Source organism: Centrocercus urophasianus, unplaced genomic scaffold (assembly GCF_019232065.1).
Source record: "Centrocercus urophasianus isolate 14NV4802_14NV808 unplaced genomic scaffold, USGS_Curo_1.0 seq_28, whole genome shotgun sequence".
NCBI classification, from domain to species: Eukaryota; Metazoa; Chordata; class Aves; order Galliformes; family Phasianidae; genus Centrocercus; species Centrocercus urophasianus.
The window spans coordinates 9,266,270-9,290,490 of NW_024884844.1; the positions used below are offsets into that span (position 1 = coordinate 9,266,270).

At 37.2% G+C, this 24,221-nt stretch overlaps 1 protein-coding gene across 1 annotated transcript in view; it reads left to right on the forward strand.

The window, feature by feature from the left end:
* Positions 1–20,931, forward strand: part of SPOPL (speckle type BTB/POZ protein like) — a 33,681-nt gene extending 12,750 nt beyond the window's left edge. The window contains exons 2-11 of the mRNA XM_042827307.1: positions 2,043–2,176; positions 2,342–2,463; positions 2,722–2,873; positions 5,868–5,995; positions 10,154–10,331; positions 10,430–10,485; positions 11,975–12,097; positions 14,289–14,431; positions 14,517–14,570; positions 16,685–20,931. Coding sequence (XP_042683241.1) covers positions 2,099–2,176; positions 2,342–2,463; positions 2,722–2,873; positions 5,868–5,995; positions 10,154–10,331; positions 10,430–10,485; positions 11,975–12,097; positions 14,289–14,431; positions 14,517–14,570; positions 16,685–16,829 — 1,179 coding nt within the window. The 5' untranslated portion in view covers positions 2,043–2,098 and the 3' untranslated portion in view covers positions 16,830–20,931. The remainder of the gene's footprint in view (positions 1–2,042; positions 2,177–2,341; positions 2,464–2,721; positions 2,874–5,867; positions 5,996–10,153; positions 10,332–10,429; positions 10,486–11,974; positions 12,098–14,288; positions 14,432–14,516; positions 14,571–16,684) is intronic.
* The last annotated feature ends 3,290 nt before the right edge of the window (positions 20,932–24,221 follow it).

Below are 24,221 nucleotides of genomic sequence, written 5' to 3' on the forward strand. Positions count from 1 at the left end.
TGTCACTATCTGGGGGTGAGGAACATGTGGCCAATTGGGCACCAGCACCAGCTGGGAGGAAATTCTTTCCTCTCCTGATGCCTCTGTGTGCAGGATAGCGTTTCTATGACTCGTTGCTTTCAGCTTGTAATTTTGGTAAATATCCGTACCACTGCCTCCAAATCCTGATTAATTAGTCAGGTGAAGTTATTTAAGGTAGATTATTAGTATTGCCAATAGCTACCCACTGCTCTCTGGCAGTCCTTGGGTACGACTTGCCAGACCGTCTCCTTTGTTCAGTTTGCTGGGCTTGGTTTGCATTCTTCAAAACTATGCACTCAGGCATATTTAAAAACAGAGCAAAACCAAGCAATAAACAATCTACACTCCTAAACTCAGACTCCAGTATATCTTACCTGTTCAAAGTTCTTGTTCTCTGTTCTGCAAAGGCATGTCAGGAGCTCAGAGAAGTCAGTCAAGCAGTAATTAGAAACTTTATGAGGAGCCAAAGTTTGTGAACGACTTGACAAACGTACTTAGTCATGGCTTCTGTCAGAAGTTGTAGTGAATAACAAAAGCCACGCAGCAGGTTGAAGCAGTCTCAAGCACAAATGCCCAATGTAGAACCAGGTGCAGCGACAGACTGAACTGGAAGTGATGGAGTGACAGTTAACCACCTTTACTTAGACCGTATGTGTCCAACCCACTAGATTTGTTTCTGTTGCCCTTTTTTAGTATTTTAATAATGTAAAAAAGTCGAGGTACTTGTGTACACTAACTATATTGTATGTTTTATATGCACCCCAAGACTTTCTCTTCCCTCAGTGTGGCCCAGGAAGCCAAAAGATTGGACACCCATGATGTAGATTGTAGAATCATTAAGATTGGAAATGACCTCTGAGATCATGTAGTCCAGCTGTCAATGTAAAATCTCAGATGTCACCTCTCAGTTTGTCAGGCTGATTTGGCTGAGGCAGGAAGGAACAGGCAACTACTGGTAGCTGGCCTGAGGTTACTGGGCACTTGGTGGAGAGGCTACAATACAGCCAATTTTGAGGCCCTTTTTCACAAAGGGAGCCCTCCAAAGCCTCTTCCAAGATCATGGATTTCTAGGAGCTGCCTGTCCTAAAGTACTGAAAGAATTAGGGACGTATTAGAACTGGGTCGGTCCTGTGTATCTGACAGTGAGGAATGGTCTGTATTTCTTATTCCTTTCTCTTTAACTTTGGAGAATTGAAGAGCAGATGGGTTGAGTGAAGCTGAAGTAAACTCTAAAAAAATTTAGGCTATAGTTCTATGTAAGTTCCATCAGCTGTTTGGGTAATAGCGTTGGTTGTTATCACTGAGTAGGATGTACTTCCAAAAATAATGGTCATATAAGCACCAAAATGCTTGCTTTATGAAAGAGGGATGTTCACATATATCCTTTCAAGGAATTTCTTTCTGGATGGCTTTGTCTAGAATATCAAAATGAATTGTGAACACTAAACAAAGTCTGTGTAAATGCAGCTTATGCAATACTTGTGACTCCTACTTAAAAGGAAAACAGAAAAGAAGGACCAAGCAAATTCCATGATCTTACATGTACAGTGGCTGATTGTCACCTGTTAACATTTGTGGAAAGCTCTAATTAAATACCAAGGGTTGCCATGAGTAAATACTAGTTTTATTTTGACAGAAAAATTCTGCTGCTTATGGGAGGCCTGCTGAATTGTGTATTTGATTACACTTGAACGTCTTGGTGATCTCTATCTTTCTGGAGACTTAGTTGGTGATTTTTTTTCTTTGTTCACTGAGTTCTGTTAAAACAGCTGATTATAGCATCTGCTTTCTCATCTGATGAAAACTGAGAATTGTGCTTTTCCTCGAAGGCTTTATATGTGCATCATTTGGAGTGATTCCCATGCCAGCAGGCTTTAATATACGAGAGTAATTCTTAGAGTAGAAGAGGTACCTGGAGGACATGAAAGAGACCATCCACTGAGGATCAAAACATAATATTTTTCCCATGCTTACAGAAAGCAACCAAATCTATATTCATTTCATATTTGTTTTTATTTTAGAAGAATTGCTGAAGTTTGGATTGCTGTTTAGATACTACAACCTGCAGTAAGTGGCAATGTCAAGGGTTCCCACCCCACCTCCTCCTGGGGAGATGTCCAGTGGACCTGTGGCTGAAAGCTGGTGTTACACACAGGTAATTTGCATGAATTCCAGCAGCTTCATTTTCTATTCATAATTACTGTTAACAAAAAAAAAAAACCCTAAAAACACTGAATTGTGCTGACAGTCTAATATTTTCACAGCTAATGGTTGATATACGAGCTATATTTTATTGAAATTTTCTACGTCTTTTGTTCAGGTCAAAGTAGTAAAATTTTCCTACATGTGGACCATTAATAACTTCAGTTTCTGCCGAGAAGAGATGGGTGAAGTTTTAAAGAGTTCTACATTTTCATCAGGGCCAAATGACAAAATGAAGTGGTAAGATCTTCATTCTGGCAACTGCTTTTTTTGTTGTTTTGTTTTCACTAGCAAAAGTTGAAAATTCAAGTTACAAATAAGTATCAAAACTTTGTTTGTGATGTTTAATTGCAGGTACAGGTTGCTTCTGGTTTCATAGTTTGAAGTAGGGAAACACTTGTTTTAATGGGGTATGGCATTCTCTCTTTAAAAAATGAATATCTATTTGAAATTATTCTGTGTAGGATTTTAAAAGGCACATTTTTTCCTTTCCCTTAGGTGCCTGAGAGTGAATCCAAAGGGATTAGATGATGAAAGCAAAGACTACTTGTCATTATACTTGCTTTTAGTCAGTTGTCCAAAAAGTGAAGTCAGAGCAAAATTCAAATTCTCACTGCTGAATGCGAAAAGGGAAGAAACTAAAGCAATGGGTAAGAGAATCTCACAAGACTTATAAGAACATTCCACAGAAGGTTTGCTTAGTAATTTTTTTTCTCTTGAACAGAATTTAACTCTAAGGAAACTTGAAATACCTTCTTTAAGATTATTTTAGAAACTGAATTAAAAATCTTGTTTCGCACAGTTCTGTTCACTCAGTTCTCAGTTCTATTCACTGAGCACAATAAATTGCAATGGGTTACTAACTTCTGTCACTCTAGATTCTTGTAGCCTAACTTTTCTAGCAGTTTATTCTTGGTTCCTGTTAGTAGAGTTGTTTTTGCTTTTTTCTAACTACAGTGAAAGTTATAGTGCCATATTATATAAGGATAAATGTTTTTTAGATGCTCCTTTAGAGTGTTTTTGTCTACTTCATCTGATTTACACTAATTAGTGTAAAAACATGGATCTCATACCCAAGGAACTCAAAGACTTTGTAGTAATTGATGAGTTGATTTAATTGCCTTCTTGCTTTCCGTCTTACAGGCACAACCTTTACTGGAAATGCTTTTTTGGTAAAGCTGTAATTCTTATAGAAACATTTCTGAAAGTTGGACTTTCTTAACACTAAACACTGTAAGGTCCCTGATAGTGTAGCAGGCTGTGGACATTTTAGACTGAGCATTGAAATAAAATATTTTAGTGTATGCTAAGTAAAAACATAAATGATAGTATGACTTCTGAAGGCTACCTTTCAGCCAGATATGGCAGATATTCAGTGGGATATGAAAAAGATCATCAAATCTGATTTAGGTCAACAATTTAATGTAAGCTTTCTTTCCCTTCTTGTAGTGCAGGGTTTGTTTGTTTGTTTGTTTTTTTTGAACATCTGTCGTTCTTCAGTACTTAGCTCCAAAATCTTCAGGAGGGTTTGCTTTGATTTTAGGTTTTTTAGTTACTGTTTTTGTGTAGCTCTGTGGTTTTCAATCTCTAACTTGCCTTTATTTCTTTGCATATTGGGTCTTAAAGTTTTGGTTGAAAATGGCAATTCCTGTGCTACTTTCTCCTAGTGTAACTAGACCCACTGTAATCTTGAAGGTAAATTCACAAAGCGGAGTGCAAATCTAAATGCATTAAATAATTTGACTCCTTGGAAGAGAAATAGATGTACATATTTTGCTCCATATTCATTCTCTGATAGATTTTACTGCGTCAGTCCTTGCAAGACTCATCTTCATGAGGCCAATGAGTTCTTAGCCCTGCAATTGTACACAGGCCTCTTAATTTTTCCTTTTTCTTCCCCGCACTGTTGTGCATGACTGTGCAGACACATGAGAAAGGCACCCAGTTGTGCTCTTTTCTCAGTAAAGGTGTGAGAGCTGCTCTCAGTGAGGGCTGTTCAGTGTAGGATGGAGGGGTTTGAAGATCATTTGCTTATTGGTATTCTAAATGCTAGAATTCACAAGGTACAAGAAAAATACAGTGAATAGATGTCTTCAGTTTATGCTATAATATCAGTCCTGTCTTTGACACTGTAGAAATTAAACATATTTTCATCTTGGGAAATTGCCAACAGAAATCTTAATTCTTAGTCTTTCCAGCCATTTACCATCTGCTCATGGAGATGCTCTGTTTTTATATATAACATGTAATGATGCCCAACTTCAGACATTCTTTGTTACTAATTGATGCACAGACTGCTGCTTCAAGCAATGCTTATATGAGATAGGTAAAACTAACATTTTGACTTCATTAGAAAGAAAACACTTTGTGCTGTTTTAGTTCTACAGTTTTGTATGTTTAAATGGCTACTGATCTTGTAATTTCAGAGGGCTGATACTGGTTCTTGCTGGTAGCAGTAGCATCTAAGGCTGCAGAACAAAGCTTTGGACTGAATCTAGAGAACTTTTTTTTTCTTCTGAATAAATTTGATTTTATTTTTTTATTCAGTTTCATGGGCTTTGTGAGACGTTGGAAAGTTGGTTTTAAAAAAAAAAAAAAAAAAAAAAAAAAGTGAAAAATGCTGACAGAGATGCCAAAAACCTAAACTGTGTTTTTACAACGGCAGACAATTTTTTTTTCTTGGCGTACAGATATAAAAACATGAACACTCTTCTACTTTGGTTCCCTCATCTCGAGGTCCCACACTGCACTTCAGTAAGTGCATTTGCCTTTGCTTCTGTGTTTTACATGCGTTCTTATAGCAGGTGAATGTTGATACAATTTCTCACCCAGCTTTTTTGGAATTAAAGAGAAGCCCCTCATATGAGAATGTGTGTGGTGTTGTTTTTTTTTTTTTTTTTTTTTTAAGTTTCTACTATAACTTCAGAAATATTCTTGCTCTTTTTCTTTTCTGCACTCTTTCTAAATATAACTTCCCATGTTTTATGTTCAAATAAAAGTATACAGTGTACTTTCCTGTGGTCCATTTTGTGGAACAAATGACCATCTTATAGCAGGCGTGCCACGTAGAGTGACTAACCTTACTCAGTGCATGTATTTGCACTAATATGACCATGGGAACCCTTTTGTGGGCTGAGACCATTAGAACAGGGAAAATAAAAGGTTTTGTGGTCACAGCAAATTGTTAAATTAAAAAAATAATAATAATAAAAAAAATAGTCATAGTAGCTTAAAAAAAACAAAACATTTGTCAACATATGTTTTTACAACCAGAGAAATAGTTAGCTGAAAGCTTTCATTTCTTTTTTTTTTTCTGCTCTTTTGCTCTATTCCGAAGTAATTTGAACTTGGGAAACAAGATTTTCTGTTTCAGGAAGAAGCTGAAATAGATTGTTGACAACTGCAGAAGTGTTGTCAGCATGCATTTGTGATGACAAATTCATTGTCACGGTACTTCCCGATGAACAGTTTCTGTTTGGATTCTTATGCTTGAATTGGAAAATTCTCTTGCTGGTTGGTGCCTAAGATAAATCTAAAGAGATGCTGTGGTTTGAGTTGCAGGTAGTATAGACTTTTCAGATGTTAATGTCTGGTAATATTTGTATTTGACTTGCTTGATCTGTACATAACTGTCTTTTTATCAGAAAGCCAAAGAGCGTATCGGTTTGTGCAAGGCAAGGATTGGGGTTTTAAGAAGTTTATCCGAAGAGATTTTTTACTAGATGAAGCTAATGGTCTTTTACCGGATGACAAGCTGACGTTATTTTGTGAGGTGGGTGTGATATAAGCTTTTGTTCTCCTTAAAAAGCCCAAAGTTTCTGCTTTATGTTCATTTAAAGAGCTCTATGACAGTTGCTTTCTGTAAGTGATAGATATGGCAAGAGTTGCTACTGCTTACACTGTCTACATTGTATTTTGTTTCTTTTTTTTTTTTTTTTTTTTTTTTGTACACATGTATCGAAGTGAAGAACAATTCTGAAATGATTGCTTGTAAACTCCACAAATCAGCCAGGGTACACTGAAGTTTGCTGTAGAATTATCTATGAAAAGGTGGCTGATGTGTGGTGTCTGTAGGAGTATCATTTTATTAAGGTTTCCTTTAAATAAAGAAGTGGTGTTTTGGAATTAAAGAATTGTTCATCACTGGATAGGTAAAAGGAAATATCTGTGTGCTGGCTTGCATTTAAAAAAAAAATATAAAAGCACAACTGCTGGCTAGAATCTACTCTGCAATATTATTATTTGTGGCTTTAATCAGTGAATGGTTTTTTCGATTAAACACTTGATTTTTACAGCAGCTGTGAATTTTTTTTCCTGAACAAATGCAAGTTTTCTGGGATATTTCTTAATACTGAGAATGATTATGGAAAACTGCAGTATAAGCTTAACTTTCTGGAATGTTATGAGATGCTTTTATAGTATTGGTTTTGTTTGTAACCTCAGATGTCATATTAAAATTGAGTGAAATGCTTACTACATGTTAAAAATGGAAACTAGAGAAAGTTGCAGTATAGGAACTGTGTATGTTAAATGCATGTTGACTGGCTGTCTCTGCTGCCATGGAGTGATTAGTGGCTTAGGAGGATGATAGATGCTTTAACTGCTAATAAGTTTGCTTTGATCTGTGTATTTACAGGAAATGTGTAAAATTGTCTTGGCAAGATTACAATTTAATTATATGTCGTTATGCTGTGTAGGAAGAGTAATTGAAATGTGGCCCCTGAGACTGGATATTGCAAATATAGCGCATCTTATTTTCACATAGACAAGTTAAATTAGCTGCATGATAAATTTGTTATGAATACAATTATTTTGGTGATAAAAGCAGAGGTAACAAGTATTTTATGGTTCTGCAGGGATACTCAGGAGTATTTCCTCACTTGGAGTTTTTCTTGTTATGAATGGTTTGCTATAAGTTGCTTTTAGTGCTCATTTTTGGAACTGTCTTTAATTTTAGAGGGAACAAATGCTGATATTTTTTTCCTCTCAAAAATACTTTGTCTTGATGCTAATAATTGAACATAACTATGTTTCCTTACAAAACATGGAGAAGTTTTGAGTGTTCAAGTGTTTGACCTACCCTGATTGTAAGTGTTGCAAGAAGTACAACATTTTAGTTACACGCAGTGAGGGTTTCAGAATATCTTCTGATTTGTTTCAAATTCGAGCAAAAAGATTGGAGATGGAGGTTCTTAAAAATAGGTTTATTTGCTCTTCAGCAACTAAAAATAACAGGTATTCTTTGAAGGACTTGTATTTGTATGTGGGTCTGAAATTTGTCTTTTTAAATTTGAAGCGCTTATTTCTGTGTTCACCTTCCTACTTGTATCTGTATTTGAAGACTGACTTACCTTTCTAAAAAGGTTTTGTACTTTGCTTGGTAATGCTTCCTGGACATGGTGGGTATTCAGTAACGATCACTGAATAGCACCTGTACTGGCTTTCTCCTGTTTATCCTGCTAGTTTTGCAGAAGGATTATTTGGTCTTCTCAGGCAGCGTGTACCAAGATGCTGCAGGATGTTCTCAAGATCATTGGATATGTCTTTGGACTGAAAACAGAAGGGTTAGGTCAAATACTTCGCAAAATCTAGTGCTGCCCCTGCCAGCCCTACTGAATATAACTATGTAACTATCTTTTGAAGCCTGTAGGTCAAATTTGTAGTTCCACAGAGTCTGAGATTTCCAAAGTCTGGCAACTGTTTTCATTTGCTGATAGAACAGCAATTTATCTGCAGAATTTTTTCCTATGGAGTACTTTTGCAGCTCTTAGATGGCTTACATAGAGAGCAGTCTGGAGTATCACAGCTTATCACGCTTACTGTTGGACCACCAGCTTCAAACTCAAGAAAGCGATGACTTTTCCCTTGTTAGCTGTCATCTTGCCTACTGAAATTGGGCAAGTCATAATTCGTATATTTTTATATATCCACATACACGAGGATATACAATTTAAAAAGGATCTGTGCAGCCACTGTAGTGTGAAAAGCTGCATCTTGCATAGCTTTCTATGACGTAAGTACATCGGGCCTCATGGAGTACTTGGATCTCCTGCCTAAAATACTACTCTTCTTTAAGATAGGTTGTTTGCAATTACTTTTAGGGTCTCCTCATCCTGCATTTTAGGGAAGAAAGAGCTTCACTCTCATGAGTTATTTTATGAACACCACTATGAAGCGCCTGAAAGAAATATTTAGTATGAAGTGTTTTGGGGGGAAAAAAATGACTCTAGTGTTAAAATGATTAGATTGTAGCTTAATCTTAATGATTCATTTACAATGAACCCCAAAGCACTTAGATTGTAAGCATAGTGCCTGGATATGTGATACATGAAACATCAGATTTGTAAGTTAGTAATGACTTCTGAAGATCCTACCAATAGATGATACAATACGTTCATTCAGCTATGGGAGATAAAAAATTTTGTTCAGGTTGCATCTAAAAAGAATAACTCATACAGTGTTGCACAACCATCAAATATATATTGGAAATCATTCTGAAATACGTTCTGAAATGTTGGAGACCAGCTTGGGTAAATGTAAAGAATATGTAGACGACCTTTCTAGGAAAAGTCTGTAGCTAACAAGGAAAGAGATATCTGTGCTGGCAACTTGGAGCAGAAAATTAAGGTGAAGTCTTGAGGAGCCAACTCTTTCCGTTGACAAATGATTAGCTTTGTGGAGCTGGGACTCCATTTGTGTATATTCATACTTCGTGAGATTGCCTTGCGTGAAAACCGAAGGTTTGATCTTTGGATGTTTTAAAGATACAGTCTTATTGTGAAAATGAAAAAGATGTTTTTATTCCATTTTTTTTAAAGGTGGAAGAATAGAAGGAAAGTTTTTATAATCACAAGGGGGTATGGGATGAAAGGGAATTAGTCAGTGAGCCAAATCCTCAAACTGCTGTCTTAATTGGATCGTCATCCTCTTCTGAGCTGGTTGGTTCACACTGACTTTCTGTGAAGCTTAGCTGTGCTATTTTTGCTTTATGCCAGATTTATTCCAGTTGCTTTGCCTCTAGAAATCAAGCAGAGCACCAATCTTAACAATATCAGCATTTTCTTCATATGTAATTCTAATTTTCTGCATTTGAGAGTTGCAGTAATTGAAATCCCGTAGCTTTTCTTCTTTAGGAAGGTTTTATTTTAAGGAAGGTTTTATTCTCAGATGCATATTCTCAGACAACAGAAATAAAACCTGCTGAGCATTTTCCCAACAGACTGATTAAAAGGAGTTAGAATGCAAAGGTATTTGACAAAGGCAAGTAAGAATGCTATCGTTCTGTTACTTATGTGAAAGACTTCAGCATGGAGAGTAGTGGTAGCATTCACTTCAGATGCATGTATCTCAGTTTATCTAGTTCTGCAGAAAACTTAAAACGTGTGAGTATGCATTTCATTATTTATTTACTGTGCTTTATATTCTGTTGACATGCACCTCTCAAATAATGGCTTTTAATATTGCTTGAAGAAACAATTACTTGCGAGAGTAATATGGGGTAACAAGAGAGCTGTGCCACTGGTATTTTACAAATCTTTTCTGTGCTCTAGTGATCCTACTGATCTGTTTAGAACCTGATTTTGTGTACACTTTACTTAAATGTGTGAAGACTGAAGTGTTAGTTTATCTTTGAAATAGAATTAACATGTATTTATGGTGTCAAAGGAACCATATCTCTTGACTTACTGTTGCTTTTTTATCGTTTGGTTGGATAAGCGCACAACGTTAGCCTATAAGTAAAATCCTATTTGTTTTATGTTACTTGTAAGTAAACTGTAAGAAACTGTTTTATGGTTCTGGCCTAATGCCAGAGACACCACTGTGCTTTGCTTTGCTTTGGAATTGCTGAGCTTCTAGCAATAGGTGCTGTAATTTAATTACTGTTGGCGTTCAGTTATGAAAGAATTGTCTTGCTGTGATTCTCTGTTAGGTAAGCGTGGTCCAAGACTCGGTGAATATATCAGGACAGTCTAACACAAACACTTTGAAGGTACCTGAATGTCGACTAGCAGAAGATTTAGGGAATCTCTGGGAAACAACAAGATTTACAGACTGCAGTTTTTACGTAGGAGGACAAGAATTCAAAGCACATAAGTCTGTCCTTGCAGGTACTTTCTACTTTTGTATTGCTATTACTTTGTTACTAAAATTGCTAAAAGCTTAAAAATTGGTTATGTTTAATAAATATTCACCTCTCTTGCTCTAGCACGATCTCCAGTTTTTAATGCAATGTTTGAACATGAAATGGAAGAAAGCAAAAAGGTAAGCCTTACTGAAGACTTTGCGCATAAATACTTGTACACTGTGAAATGGGGATAGCTTGCTGAGTGTTTCAAGTGCTGCTTAACAGGAAGGTGTGTGCTGTGTGGTAATGCGTGATTGGAGTTGGTACTCCTGCAGTCTCCCATGCATGAGTTCCGTGGAAGTTTCTTTGTGTAGAAAGGGCATATAGGGCTGACTGTGGAAAGGTTCTGGTGGACTTTGTTCTGTCAAATATTTAAATCTGCCCTAGACTGCATTTTTGTTTTTTAACACTTCAGCTGCTAATGCAATTCATCTTGTACTCTTTCCCCTTTTGCTTAAGCTTCAACTCCCATTTAAGCCAATGGACTTGATTAGTACGATAGAGCAAAACATGAAAGTTTTATGTGGTCATTAGGACAGAAGGGACCAAAAGGTGAATTATAACTCGCATTAAGCCTTGAGGCAGTGAAGTGCTTTTCATTCAGATTCCTTGCAAACACTTGACCTGTATAAGTGTTTTGGATGGATAGGTGTTTAGTTAGCAGAGACTTGCCTCTGCTTTTATGCACGTTGGTTATAGGCAGAACCTATGAAGAGGCAAGGAAGTGATCAGCTTGCTAAAGGACTGTAATGGATCATCATCATTTAATCTTGCGGGCTGCTGTGGTAGCACTTGTGTCTATGAATCCATCAAGTGCAATGCAACTGTGTGGCATTTTTTCCTTCTTGCAGTTTCCCAGGAAACTTTCTCAGGCAGAATTGGAATATAGAAAGCACTTGCTTGGAATTCTTGAGTTAAAGAAATTCAGATGCATCCCACCTTCAGTAATGTGCTTTGCTGAGTAGCTTTATGTTAGCAACAAATCTCCAGTGCAGCCTTGCTCTTGTACATCATCCTGTGCTTTGGTGGTTTTGTACCTGCGTCAAAAGGCTAATGCTTGCTTCTGCATCTTTGTCACTCCTTCCTCCCTTATTTGCTTATAGGGGATAGCATGCAATACCACTGTTCTATTAGGAAGACTGTCAGATATGTCATGCCCATTAGATGTCCAAGCAAAAAGTCTTTGCTTTTTGGATTTTGAGAAGAAAACAGGAACTGTTGACTTTTAAGTTGGTTCAGTGTTCTCTGTTGCTCTGCTTTCTGATTTTCCAGGCATGTCATTGTCAGGTTCAAAACTCAGAGTGCTTTTAAATATTCCTGAAACTACCTTGATTTTCAGGTGCAGCTTGTGTAATACAGTCCACAAAGTTAGATATTTCAAGAAGGAAAATGCAATTAATTCTTCTCGTGTAAGGTTTCCCAATTGATTTCCACCTGACTCTTAAGAGCTACTGTTTATTTACTTTCTGCTTAATGTTGTGGAATGGTAGTTTGAAATTGTAAGGGTTTTGTATGATGGGTGTGAAGTGAAAACATGATGTGCACACAGGTAATACTTGATATACTCGCTTCAAAAACATAGCTGAATTCCAAAGGTTTTTGATAACCATTCTTTTCCTTTACCAGAACCGTGTGGAAATAAATGATGTAGACCCTGAAGTTTTTAAAGAAATGATGAGATTCATTTACACAGGAAAAGCACCAAACCTTGAAAAAATGGCTGACAATTTGTTGGCAGCGGCAGACAAAGTAAGTAACTAACCCCTAAGGTCTCAAAATTGATGTTAGTTTGTGGAATGTTCTTCTAAAAAAATAATCTTCCTTCAGTTTGATATATGTTTCAATTTTTGAAATACCACAGGAAAGTTCTCATCTGAAATACAGAAAAATGGGAAGGACGGAATTCTTTATCAGTAGAATTTTAGCAATCTGTCAATAAGTTTTTCTTTACCCAAGTGTTCCAGACTTTAAGTAAGTACAGTAAGGATAAGTAAGGATAGTAAATACAATACACTATAATTAATTAAATAAAAAATAGAGACCATTGATGCCATTTGGAAAAGTGGATCTTAAAATCTATCCTAGGTCTTGATATTCCTTACGAGGATTTACGCAAGCATTTGAATAAACCATGTTCTATAAAATTACTACTACTTCAGAACTTTGGTCTTTGTCTTCCCTACAAACTTCATAGTCTCTTCTGCATTGGGAATCTTGTCTATTATTATCTACTTGCCTCCTCTTGTTTACTACTCGAGGTGAGAGGACTTAAAACGACACTGAAGTTGTAACTTAGAGTTGTTTTAACTTTTTTTTAACTTGATGCAATACCTTCTTTCTTCTTTTCACTCCTTCATAGCTTAGATTGAGATTTTAGTTAGCTATCAGCAGAGGACAAGTAGTTGTCTCTCCTTGAGGAGCTGTAAGTAGCTTAGAGCTCAGAGAATTTTCCTTTAAATATATGTAATCTGTAACCTATTCACTTGCAGTTCAGAGTATGGTAATTTCTTAAACCACCTGTGTGATTTCTAAATTGGTTGTATAAATACATCCTCAAAACATTGATGGCAAAGCTTCCTGTTCTTGTAGTCAAATCTATGGCAGTATTGTAAGCCATCCCAGTAGTTAATTTCAAGAAACAATTAGTAAGTTTTCTTGGCAATTTAGTATTCTATTTTTTTTTTTTTTTTTTAATAAGAATTTTTGAACTGGCACTGCCCTGGCTTGGGTGACTTACCACATGTATTCATTTGAAATGAATGCCAGCCAGCCTCTCATCTTCTGAAACTCAGTGCTTTGTCCAGTTCTATACACCCAAGTGGGAAGGTGGAACAGTGTCATTTTATGAATGCTGGCTTTTATTGAGTACACTGATAGGTTCTGGGGAATGTTTTAAGGTGAAGCTACATAATAGTTCTGCAATAGCAGGGCGTAAAGATAGTGAGCAAGGAGGTCCCTTCAGCTTCTTGTAATGGTTAAAGTCTTTCAATTTCTCCTGAGTATGAAATAATAAACTAAAAATAGTGTTCTGCGTATTACTAGAGATTGCACTGCTTTATTACATGGTATGTACAGAGTTAACATAACTTTTGTGTTCTCGAAATGGAAGTATCCTGTGGAATAGTGCAGTGATAAAAATGGATGTAAAAATGCATAGGCGTAGAAACATTGAAAGTTGGCCCAAGAATTTCACTTTTCCTCAGTGGCATTTTTTTGTTGCATGGTACAGTTACTCATAAAAATGTGTTAGATGGCAACTCGACTGTATATGTGCCATTTATGCATCTAAAATTTCTTTCAGTCTTGAAAACTGATTGTTAAATTAAATGGGTTGGGGATGATTTCAGCAGAAGTGTATGCAGCTGAATGAAACCTATTCCATGTATGACATCCTTCAAAATATAAGCACATTTTATTCATGCAGAATATAGTATGGAAACGTTTTACATACCTTTTCTGGTAGACTGTGTTAAAGTTATAAGTAGTTGTTTTTAAAAGAATAAATTCAGAGAGGGAAGAAAAGCAACTTCACAGCAAGCCAGTTTCAAGCAGACTAATATACTTTTGTTCTGAGAGGTTTCATGAAACTTTCCTTTGCACATCTTTTTGCCCCGCGCTTTGAGATGTAAACTTACCTGACGATGGTTTTAATAAGGTACCTGTGTCTTCCTTGCTCTTCTTCTTTTGCCAAACTGAAGGAAAACGAACTCTTAAATGAGTTACTTCTTGTTGATTGTTTTTTTTAAGTCCTTCTAATAATTTCCAGCCTGATGTCTTACCATTTGAAGACTCCAATGCAGCATATTGAATTTCCTGTTGGCTCTTAAGCTTGAGAGACACTAAGTGTTTTCATGGCTGGGTCTGTCTTAAACTGTCTTTTGAACTAACGGTAAAAAGAATAAGTTTGAACAATAATTAGTGTAGTTTTTTCTTTTATCAGTATGCACTGGAACGGCTGAAGGTCATGTGTGAGGAAGCACTCTGTAGTAACCTCTCGGTAGAAAATGTTGCTGACATCCTTATCCTCGCAGATTTGCACAGCGCTGAACAGTTAAAAGCACAAGCAATAGACTTTATTAACAGGCAAGTAATGTTAATGAGAATCTAAATATATTTTAACTTAGGCTTTGCATACCTTCTCAATATGAGCACATGCTCTCTCTTACAGGTGCAGTGTTCTTAGACAACTTGGGTGTAAAGATGGGAAAAACTGGAATAGCAAGTAAGTTTCCCTGCTTCCCGATGTTCTGTACAAACACTGCTACATAGACTGCAGATCTTAAGAACTGTTACTTCATTTCCACACTACTGAGGCCTGTCACTCACTGTAAGTAAAATAGGATTTGGCAGATATTACCACAGTTACGATTGTGACTTCCCTTTTAGATGATATGGGGAGTTAACTGCCCTCCGGTGTGAGGTCATAAAAACAGCTAGGTTTCAATCCCTTTCCTAGGAAGAGTCAGTGCTGTGAGAAAAGTGGCATCAGCCCTTAGTAAACGAAATCTTTCAGTTAACCAGGTTGTGCCTGGTGCACTGACAACTCTGGTGTGATTTCAAGACTTGCTTAGATGAGTCTGAGCCTGCAGCATTACCAAAAACAGAAGGGCAGTTTCTTTTCATGCCTCTGGCAACATTTTTGTTACTGCAAACAAACCTTCCCATGTGCCAGCACTTATACTTTTGAGGCCACACAACCCGTCAGTCATGTCCCTTGATCTGACTGATTCTCTAAGTGCTCATGCCTGCACTAAAGATCAGTTGAGAATACGTCCCTCATACTGTAGGACTGATTGCAGTATGTACTTAAAGCAGCTCAAGTAAATCATGGAGCAGAAGACAGCCAGCTTCACAGTGAATAGTGGTAAGCTGAAATGTAGTAAAAGGACAGCAGGGTTTTACTTCTTGCTGTCAGAATCTCCGGAACAGTTAAAGAACTTGTACTTATACCAGTAATTTTAGTAGTGTTTTCCCTGAAGAACTTGATTTTCATAGGTGTCACGAATGAGCATGGTGTGGAAAAGGAAGGGTATGGTAGAAAGAAATTGTGACATATGAAGTAGGAAAACTAATAAAACTCTGTGAGCAGCGTGGACTAGTCGGTGTGTTATTTTTCCTGTGATTTGGAGCTTACTAGTTTGCTTTGGTCTAGGGTAATTGCTAGTAAGGGTACTGGCTGTCTTTATTTCCCTGATGCATTGCGGATGATTTAACTGAAGCAATTTGAGAGGGCCTGGCTTAACTGACTGAGAACTAGGATGTCCAAACGTTGGTGTTATTGCTCAAGGCACTTACCTCTATTGACTTGCAGCAGAAGATTAAAGGCTGGCATTAGAAATCTGCAAAAAAAACTTTTCTTTGAGAGAGATTACACAGCGTAGAGATCAGATGCTAACTTTATGCCTGACAATTTCCCAAGACAATATGAAGATTCTTACGAAAATGCAGCAGTGGAAGTCTGGGATCAGTGGCTAAGCTGTTTGTTCCAAACAACAAATTTATCCTGTGTCCATGTGCCACATGTCTCAACCAGCATAGTATTCTTTGTTTGCAGAGTAAATGTTATGGCTTTGCTTTATATTATTTCAAAACAATATTGCATCGACTTTTTTGTAAATAATATAAATATGTTGAGAAAATACATTATTATTTCATGAATGTCAATATGATGCTTGCTGAAATCTGTTGTTAAAAATTGACAGTGGCTGCTGAAAGCTAGTCTGAATGCAACCTGGGATCTTGTACTGAAAAGAGTTGAATATCCCCAGGTATCTGTCATCCACTGGTACTCAGACTGCAATCTCTAACTGAAGGGTTCTGCTGTCACCCAGCTAATCTGTCTTCATGACTTTTTCTAGTACGCAAACTACTCATTTTTGCTGCAGTTTCAGCTGATTCATCTTGTCATCTTTCCTTCACCCCCACATTGAGCGTATTCTGTCTAATGAGATTCTCATGTCTTCCCCTGGTTTTCTTTTCTCAGCAATGAACTTTTATTTTTCTTCTAGTTATCTGAACGTTTTTATTGCTTTTCGTTTGTGATTGAAAGGTGGTTATGTTACACTGTGCTCTGTATTGCACACAGTTCCCTACCTGAGGTCTGCCTAGTGTTGAATAGAGCAGGATGAGTAGCCTGTGTACTACACACGCTGTTACTGCTATACCCGAATTTGGTTCTGCTTCCCAACGGTGTTGTTACTGCTTTCATAATGTCTGTCTTGTAACGTGCAGCTGCTCTTCCACTGTAATCTTGCCCTGCCTGCTCTTTTCTCCGCCGTGTGTTTGTGCATTTGATTTGTAAAAGTGTGTGACTGTTCTCAATACTTTTGTTTTCAGCCAAGCAACAGACATAATGGAAACAGCAGGCTGGAAGTCCATGATCCACTCCCACCCTCACTTAGTAGCAGAGGCCTTTCGTGCACTCGCGTCTGCACAGTGTCCACAGTTTGGCATTCCACGCAAACGGCTAAAACAGTCCTGAAATCTTCCATGGACTTAGAGAAACTGAATTGACTCTACTCCTCCATGTCCAGAGGTGTTTTCACAAACCATAACAAGAGTTTTTGTTATCCTTGTCCACAGAACAGAAGCTGAAAAAGCCTATTGTTTGCTTTTCAGATGGATAATTTATGGTTTAATCCTCAGCTTTAAATTAGACTGATTACTCTAATTCACTGAAAGGCCTTAAATTATCTTCAATGACTCTAGTCCATATAGTTTAATGTATCTTGATTTTTTTATTATTATTATTTTTTAATGTGCCTTGTCTTTTTGACTAGGCTCTGCAGGATTGCACTAGCTCCATAATGCAGTAAAGTTGATAACTGAAGATTAATTTTTTGAAAGGGATCTTCCATTATTTTCAGAAGAAAAAAAAGATGATTATAGTTTGGTCCTGTGCTAACTGGAAGGTTTTAACTAGCCTCTCATTGAAAGCACTTGAACCAGAGGCACAAATGTACCCTAGACAAGTGCTGTGTATGGGGAGAGCCTGTTTACCTTCAGCGAATGCCTACAGGCTATTTATGGCAATATACTGCTTTGAACATAATTTATTTTTCATTGTGGGGGCAAATATGCAATGGTTTGGCCCGAAAATGTATTTTCATTACAGTTTGTAATGCTTACTGTGTGTGTGTCAAAGCTGTCCAAACGGTGAAAAGAAACACAGAATATGAACCTCTTGCTTGTGTTTCTTTGTGGTCCATCGCTAGTTTACATTTAATGCAGAACTGAACAAGAGGTGAAGAGTTCAATGTGAAAACAGGGAAGTATTGTATGTGGAAAAAAATATATCCCACATGTACGGTTACATAGAAAAGTAAAGAATGCATAGAATGACCAAATGTAAATTGAAGAAAATGGGCCAAATGGATTCTTAATATGCACTTTTAACGTGTAACTTTTGTATGTTGTGTGGTACATATATATTTTGCTTTTGATGAATTAATGAGGTACAGGTAATTGTGGCTTAACTTTTTAGATACGTTTTCAGATGCCCACAGCCACATGGGATTTAGTTTTGTTAGAAAAGAAAGGCATGTCTTTTTAAGACTCATTTGAAGGTGACTATTGCAAGCTTTCATATTTAAGTAACAGAATACTTCTGCTTATTTGAAAGAGGCACGTGGAAGGCAAAATTGTGGAGGAGAGGCTTTCCCCATCTCAGTGTGTGCACAGCTTCTGTTAGCACCTGGGAAGCTCCACAAGCATCAGGAGGAATATTTCCCTGAAATGTCAGATGTGTCAGCAAGCAGAGACTTGCTCAGTCTTGCATTTCAGTTATTGTACTAGCATTGTGGATGGTTTTGAAATTCTGCATAATGTGAAAAGGATGAACGTTTATAAAATGCTTGTCATGGGCCAGTTCTTTATTCCATGAACCTTAGCTTTAATACCAACTTCCTCAGTGTTTGATAGCTTTGTTTACAATTGAGAGGAAAAGTTTGCAGTAGTGCACACTCAAAATGTTTCCTGAGTTATTACATTGAGTTTACTGTAATAGTGATGTGTTGCATTTCTTCCTTGGGAAGACTTGGGTTTAGCAGTGGGGATTGGGAGGAGATCTCACCTAATTTATGATCGTGTTTGGATAAAGGCTTTAGTTTGCCTATTAAAAATAAAAAAAAAAAAGTTATGCAGGGAACAGAGAGGAGGAGTTTACTCTCTTACAGTCTCTTTCCATCCTCATTTCATTAAGGTTCTTATGAATTGCTCTAAATGAAGTTTTTAGAGGAAAGAATGTATACTTTTATACTCTGGCCATTAGCAAAGGCAAATTGGAAAAAATGCCCGCACCAATTTCGTAACAAAATAATCTCTAAACATGCATTTTTCTTACCTTCCAACTAAATCTTTTATGATGGATAAAGTGTAAAACCAGAAACTTTAATAGTACGTAAGGCATCAAATTATATATTTACAGAGATTTATCCTTATATCAATTTTTAAATATTTATCTAAAATAAGGTCTCACAAGCATTTTTCACAGCAAGATGTGAAGATAATTGTTCCCTCCAAAACAGTGCTGTTGTGGCTGCACTGTGTAATGTGTTAGAACACATCGTACCCTCATACCCATCACCAGTAAAACTTGCAGCCCTAGCACACTGAGTGACTTGAATATTTAGTACTGCAGTGATTGTCCAGATCAGCTTGATCTGAAGTAACAGCATACAGTAATCTAATGGAAAGCTTAAGGATTTTACAAGGATTTTTCTTTTCTTTTCAGAAGCTTAATAGCACACTTGTACCAAAAAATGTCAGACACTGTGCTGTGGTATTACCTACATTGTGAAGTGTCCGCTTTTCAAGTTAGGCAGTGTATACCGTACATTACGCTGACAGGAGAGAAAACAAACCATGTAATCTGATTGGATTTGGGTTTATTTATTATGTATCTTTTTAAGTTTGGTCAGCTCTTAAGAAAGAGGCAAAACAGTTGCTGTATTCTTAAGTGAGTGCACTAAAATTCACCTCTTCTGTTCTTTAAACACATGCGGTGTTCTTGTCTTATTGGGATGGGATTGCTGTTAATTGCAACCCTCTCCTTTGGATTCAGTAGCTTGTTTTCATCCCTTACATCTCAAACACTTGCCCTTCAAAGCATCAGTTGTCAGTTCTAAGTGCAGCAGATAGAAGACTGTGTAATACGATGGACAGATCTTGGGTTGGTTTTTCTTTTTCAGGATGAAATCTTAGGATTTTTTTCTTAGTTTTGTATACAGATTAGGAAAATATCGTATGAAGGTGCCACGTTTTGGCTTGCCAACACTACTCCCTTGGATAGATGTGAACCACCGCTTGCATACTTTTCTGGGGAGAACCCTGCATGTGTGTCCTGTGTGTGTGTGCGTGTGTATGTATGACTGTGTGGTGTTTTTTGTCAAGAATGACTTTCTAAAAATAAGGACTCCATTTGCTGTTAAAATGCTATTATGTATTATATATATTATTATTTTTATTTTGTTTCCATTTGAACCTCTCCTAAGGAGATGCTTTGGGTGGAAGAGGCTTCAATAAACAATCCTTATTTTCTAGTCCATTTACTGCATGCAGAAGTATAAACACATTGTGCCTTTTTAGGAAACTGTTGCGATGAAGGGAAGATTTAACAGGAAACAAGATCTTTTTAAAAGGTATTTTTTAAAGGTGAAGGAGAGTATTTGATACGCAGTTGAGACAGAAGTTACAGATCATGCCTTTGAGCTCTGTTGCATGTTGACTCCTGCTTTTGCAGTTAAGTTTCGCTGCGAAAAGTGTGGAATAACAGATACAAGTTGAATAATGGTCTATTTTGTGAAAATGTGAAAATATTTGCTGTTACAAGCTGAGTGTGTGTCAAAATGTGATAATCATGGACATGAAGTTAGTTTTATAAGTCACTCTAGTTCTGATGTTTTTCTCAACAGTGGGTGTTTAACACAAAATCCACCTTTCTACAGGTCAGTAGAAGGCCTACGTGGAGATTATTCCTTTTAAATCCTCATGGGAAGGCTTCTCCCTTGGGAGAATAAAATGATGTGCAGTATTTGAAACTGTGTTTCATAAGACAGTGAATTGCAGATGTGAGGTATTGCTGCCTGAAATATTGTTGAGTTATGCTGAATTTTACTATTGGTTAATAAAATATCTTGATTTTTTTTTTTTTTTTTTTTTTTTGACAAATGGAATGTTCTTCATCTGATGTTGATAGCTTCTGTAGTAAAGAGCTTAGCTCTTTAGCTAGCAAGACACTGACTTAATTTCATAACTTGGCTTCTGCTTACAGTAAATGGACTATGTTTGTAAAGGGAATTCACTATTTCAAGTGTTTTGCAAGGAACTTCACTGTATTTGTAACCTGTTTTTTGAAGGCTTAAGATAAATGAGTCCTATTTTAGAAATCAAGCCAGTGAAATGACTTGGACCTGTTTTGGGGTGGAGATGATTAAGAGAATTCAGATATGTAAACAGTTGTATCGAACCATCCAGCCTTTTTTATCAGCTGATGTTAATGGTGAAATACTTTTTGTACCTTGTTGCTGAAAATATTTTTGCGTTTCAGCACATCAAGTTACAATAAAGTTGTTACTTATACAGAACGTGTCTGTGTGGCTTGTATTTTATTCCCCCAGTGCATGTGTTCACAATGGCTACTTAACTTTGTGTCCTTTCGGAAAGCTGTTTTACCAGCACTGTATCAGTCTGGTGTAAAACATACTGCTGTCCTTTTGGAAATCATTGGGTAGGCTCCTGTTGCTGTCTTGCCCCGAAATCTACTGATTACTTTTCTGCATTGACACTTGCAAATATCTGGGAGCTCTGGATAGTTTATAACTTGCCGGCCCGAGAAACAGCTGCCTTTTGCATGCACTGTCAGAACTGATGCTCAATGGGAGGGAGAGTTGATGCTATTCAGTGAGGCTTGTGGTTTCTGACTTTCTTTACCTACAGTTCCTTTTTCTGTCCGTGAACACAGGTTTGCAATGACCACATGCACTGCAGTGCAGTTCCCATTTACATGGGTGAAGTGGTCTGTAAGCATAACCCATGTGAATGGGTCATGAGCTTTCATCCATGTAAATGAATTTCTTTAATAAAGTACGTAGAACTGTTAATATGCTGTTCTATGCATTTGAATTTGAACACTGGACTCTGGGAAAAGATGAAATCAAGGTAGGTTACCTTTTGTACAGTGACACAGGCCATTGGAATGAGTACAATTAACTGCCTTGTGTTACTTGGCTATTGCAAGAATGTAGCACAGTTGGTAATTACAGCTATTCCCAAGATGATTTGGGTAACAGATATGGCTACAGGGATGGCTTGAGTGTCTCTGTGGAATGCCACTTCTCTATGTGAAGGTACTAGTGAGATTCTCAGTGTGTGCCCAAAACTTGCATTCCTTAATCACTGCTCTGCAGTGATTCAGTTTGAAGTGGCTGGTGGGGCTGATAGCAGCAGTGGTGTAACTTGTACCATCACAGCTCATCAGCAGCTTCCAGTGGAACTTGACTGGGTTGCACGGTGAATGGAAATCAAATTTATTTGTGCAGGTTTTCACATGGGCTCAACTTTGAGATGAAGGATGTTGTGCTTTTTCTTCTTTGTAAGAAGGCTGTGTTTTACCCTTAGTCATCGTAAAGTATTCTCTAAGATGCATATCTTATCATATACCAGGTTACTACGCAACTCAGCCAATCTCTGATTTAGGGGAAAAAAAAAAAACAAAAACAAAAACACACCATACCTGTTTTCCTTCTAAACTGGACTCTAGTAATCTTTTGTGTGGAAAACGGGCATGAGTATTTCGCAGTGTAATCTGTATGAATCTTGTTCTGACTAAAACATGAGAAAGCTTTTCTTCAGCAGCTTTGTGAAGGGCGATCCTTGAAGAAAGCTCCTCTTTCTTTAAAAGACATTAAAATAAGAAGCATCTCTCACTATGCAGCATTGCCAGCTCTGCTGAAAGTGTGGTTTGATATCCTGCTGAGCAGTCCCTATTACTGCCAACAGAAGATGAGTACTTCAGAGTGCAGCCTAAGCAGCCACAGGTAGTGTATGCCAACTAAGGTGCATGTCTGTGCCACTTGTCCAGGCTGTGGTTTGCATGCTGTTGTGGCTATTCAGTAGCTCCTTAATTTTACCTTAATAAGTTCAGATTTATTCTAAGATCTTGCAAGTTTGACTTACAGAATCACAGAATTGTAGGGGTTGGAAGGGACCTCCAGAGATCATCGAGTCCAACCCCCCAACCCCTTACCTAAGCTTAATGTTTGGTATGGAAGAATATAACCTTACAATATTTGTGTTCTCCCATGTTTAGGTGACTTTTGTTAACAGCATTATTTAAACAACAGTATTGCATGCTCCACTACAGATTTTACTTTCCAAATTTGGGTAAATTACATTGAAGTTAAAACTGCTTCTGTTATACGTGGAGTAACTTTACATTTAACTTTCTGATTGTCTGATAATAGAGGAAGTAATCACTTTAAAGCTGTAGCATTTTTGAATGATATTTCTGCTAATTTTGTTAATTTTCCCCCAGAGTAATACATCTTACATCATCTTTTTTGAAGATTCCTCCTTGTTCTCAAAGAGAAAGCTGGAAGAAATGCACGTGTGGAAGCCAAATTGAAGAATTGCAGATCTCTGATGGAGGCTTTTTCTACTTAGAACTGCTGCATCTAGGCAAAGCAAACAGACAAGCAGCTGTGAGGATTCATGAGTGCTTTTGAACAGAGGTGCTATTCCTGTGTTTGCCAAATAATCACTGTGTTTTATGTCGTATATGAAGTTGGTGCTTTAAGTGTAAAATTAGGTTTCTAATAAGTGTAAATGATAAATGAGCTTGTAATTCTGTGCTTGGGGAAAAATAATTTTGCAGAGTTTGCTTGGCCTTGGCTTGTAGAACAACTACTAAGGTTGTTTTGAGTATTTTGAAGCAGCCTTTTTAGCAGTAGGAATATGTGGTGACCATCCTGTAAAGCAGAGAGGCTGCTCTTGTTGCTTCAAAGGCATTACCTGACACATTTGTGCTGCATTCTTAGAGTTTGCAGCATAACAATATTTCTGTGCAGATACTATAGTTTAATCAGGCACGTATATGATGAGTGTAAAGCTGTACTTTGCCTAACTTATGTGTGTTTCATGTTTTAGCAGTGATAGTCGTGTAGAAAATAAATTGCACTGTGTCAGACTTTGTGCTGCTAATCAGAAGGGAGGCAACTTGTGCTGAATTTTAAGCAGCTACGGTTTGTGACTTCCCACATTGCTGAAGAGTTGACTGAGCCATTTCTGGTAGCAAAGATGGATTTTGGAGAGGATGCCAGGCATTCTAATAGCGTGACTTCTTAAAGCATAGATTTTAATTGCAGGCTAACACACTTCAATCTTAATTGCCAAGTAGACGCTTCAATTTTTTCTTTTTTTAAGTTAATAAATTTGTGTGAGCTGTAAAATGAATTTTATGTATTATGTATGTATAATTTTCTGAACCAGCTGTGTTAAGTTTATCAAGTATTGAAATGTTGTTTCATTTCAATACTTGATAACTGCTACTGCTACTGAAGCATGGAGCTGAAGTATTGGCCTGCTCTGCTCAGCAAGGACTAAAGCTTGGTAGGGTCCTTGTGCCACCCCAAATTAAGAGCTGTGTTGCTCTCCATGGAGCTCACACCCCTGTTGTAATAGAAACAGAAGATGTCTAACAAGTTTTTCACCTTGTCCCTGTCAGATCTTACAGATGGGTTATTCCCTTCAGACACGTGGGAATTCTTACAGTGCCAAGACTTCAGTTCTCCCCTATAGCAGGACTGTGTTTTATGATGTTTTTATAATTATTTATGTTTTAATTAATAACACTTATAGCAGCACAACTCAGGAGAAA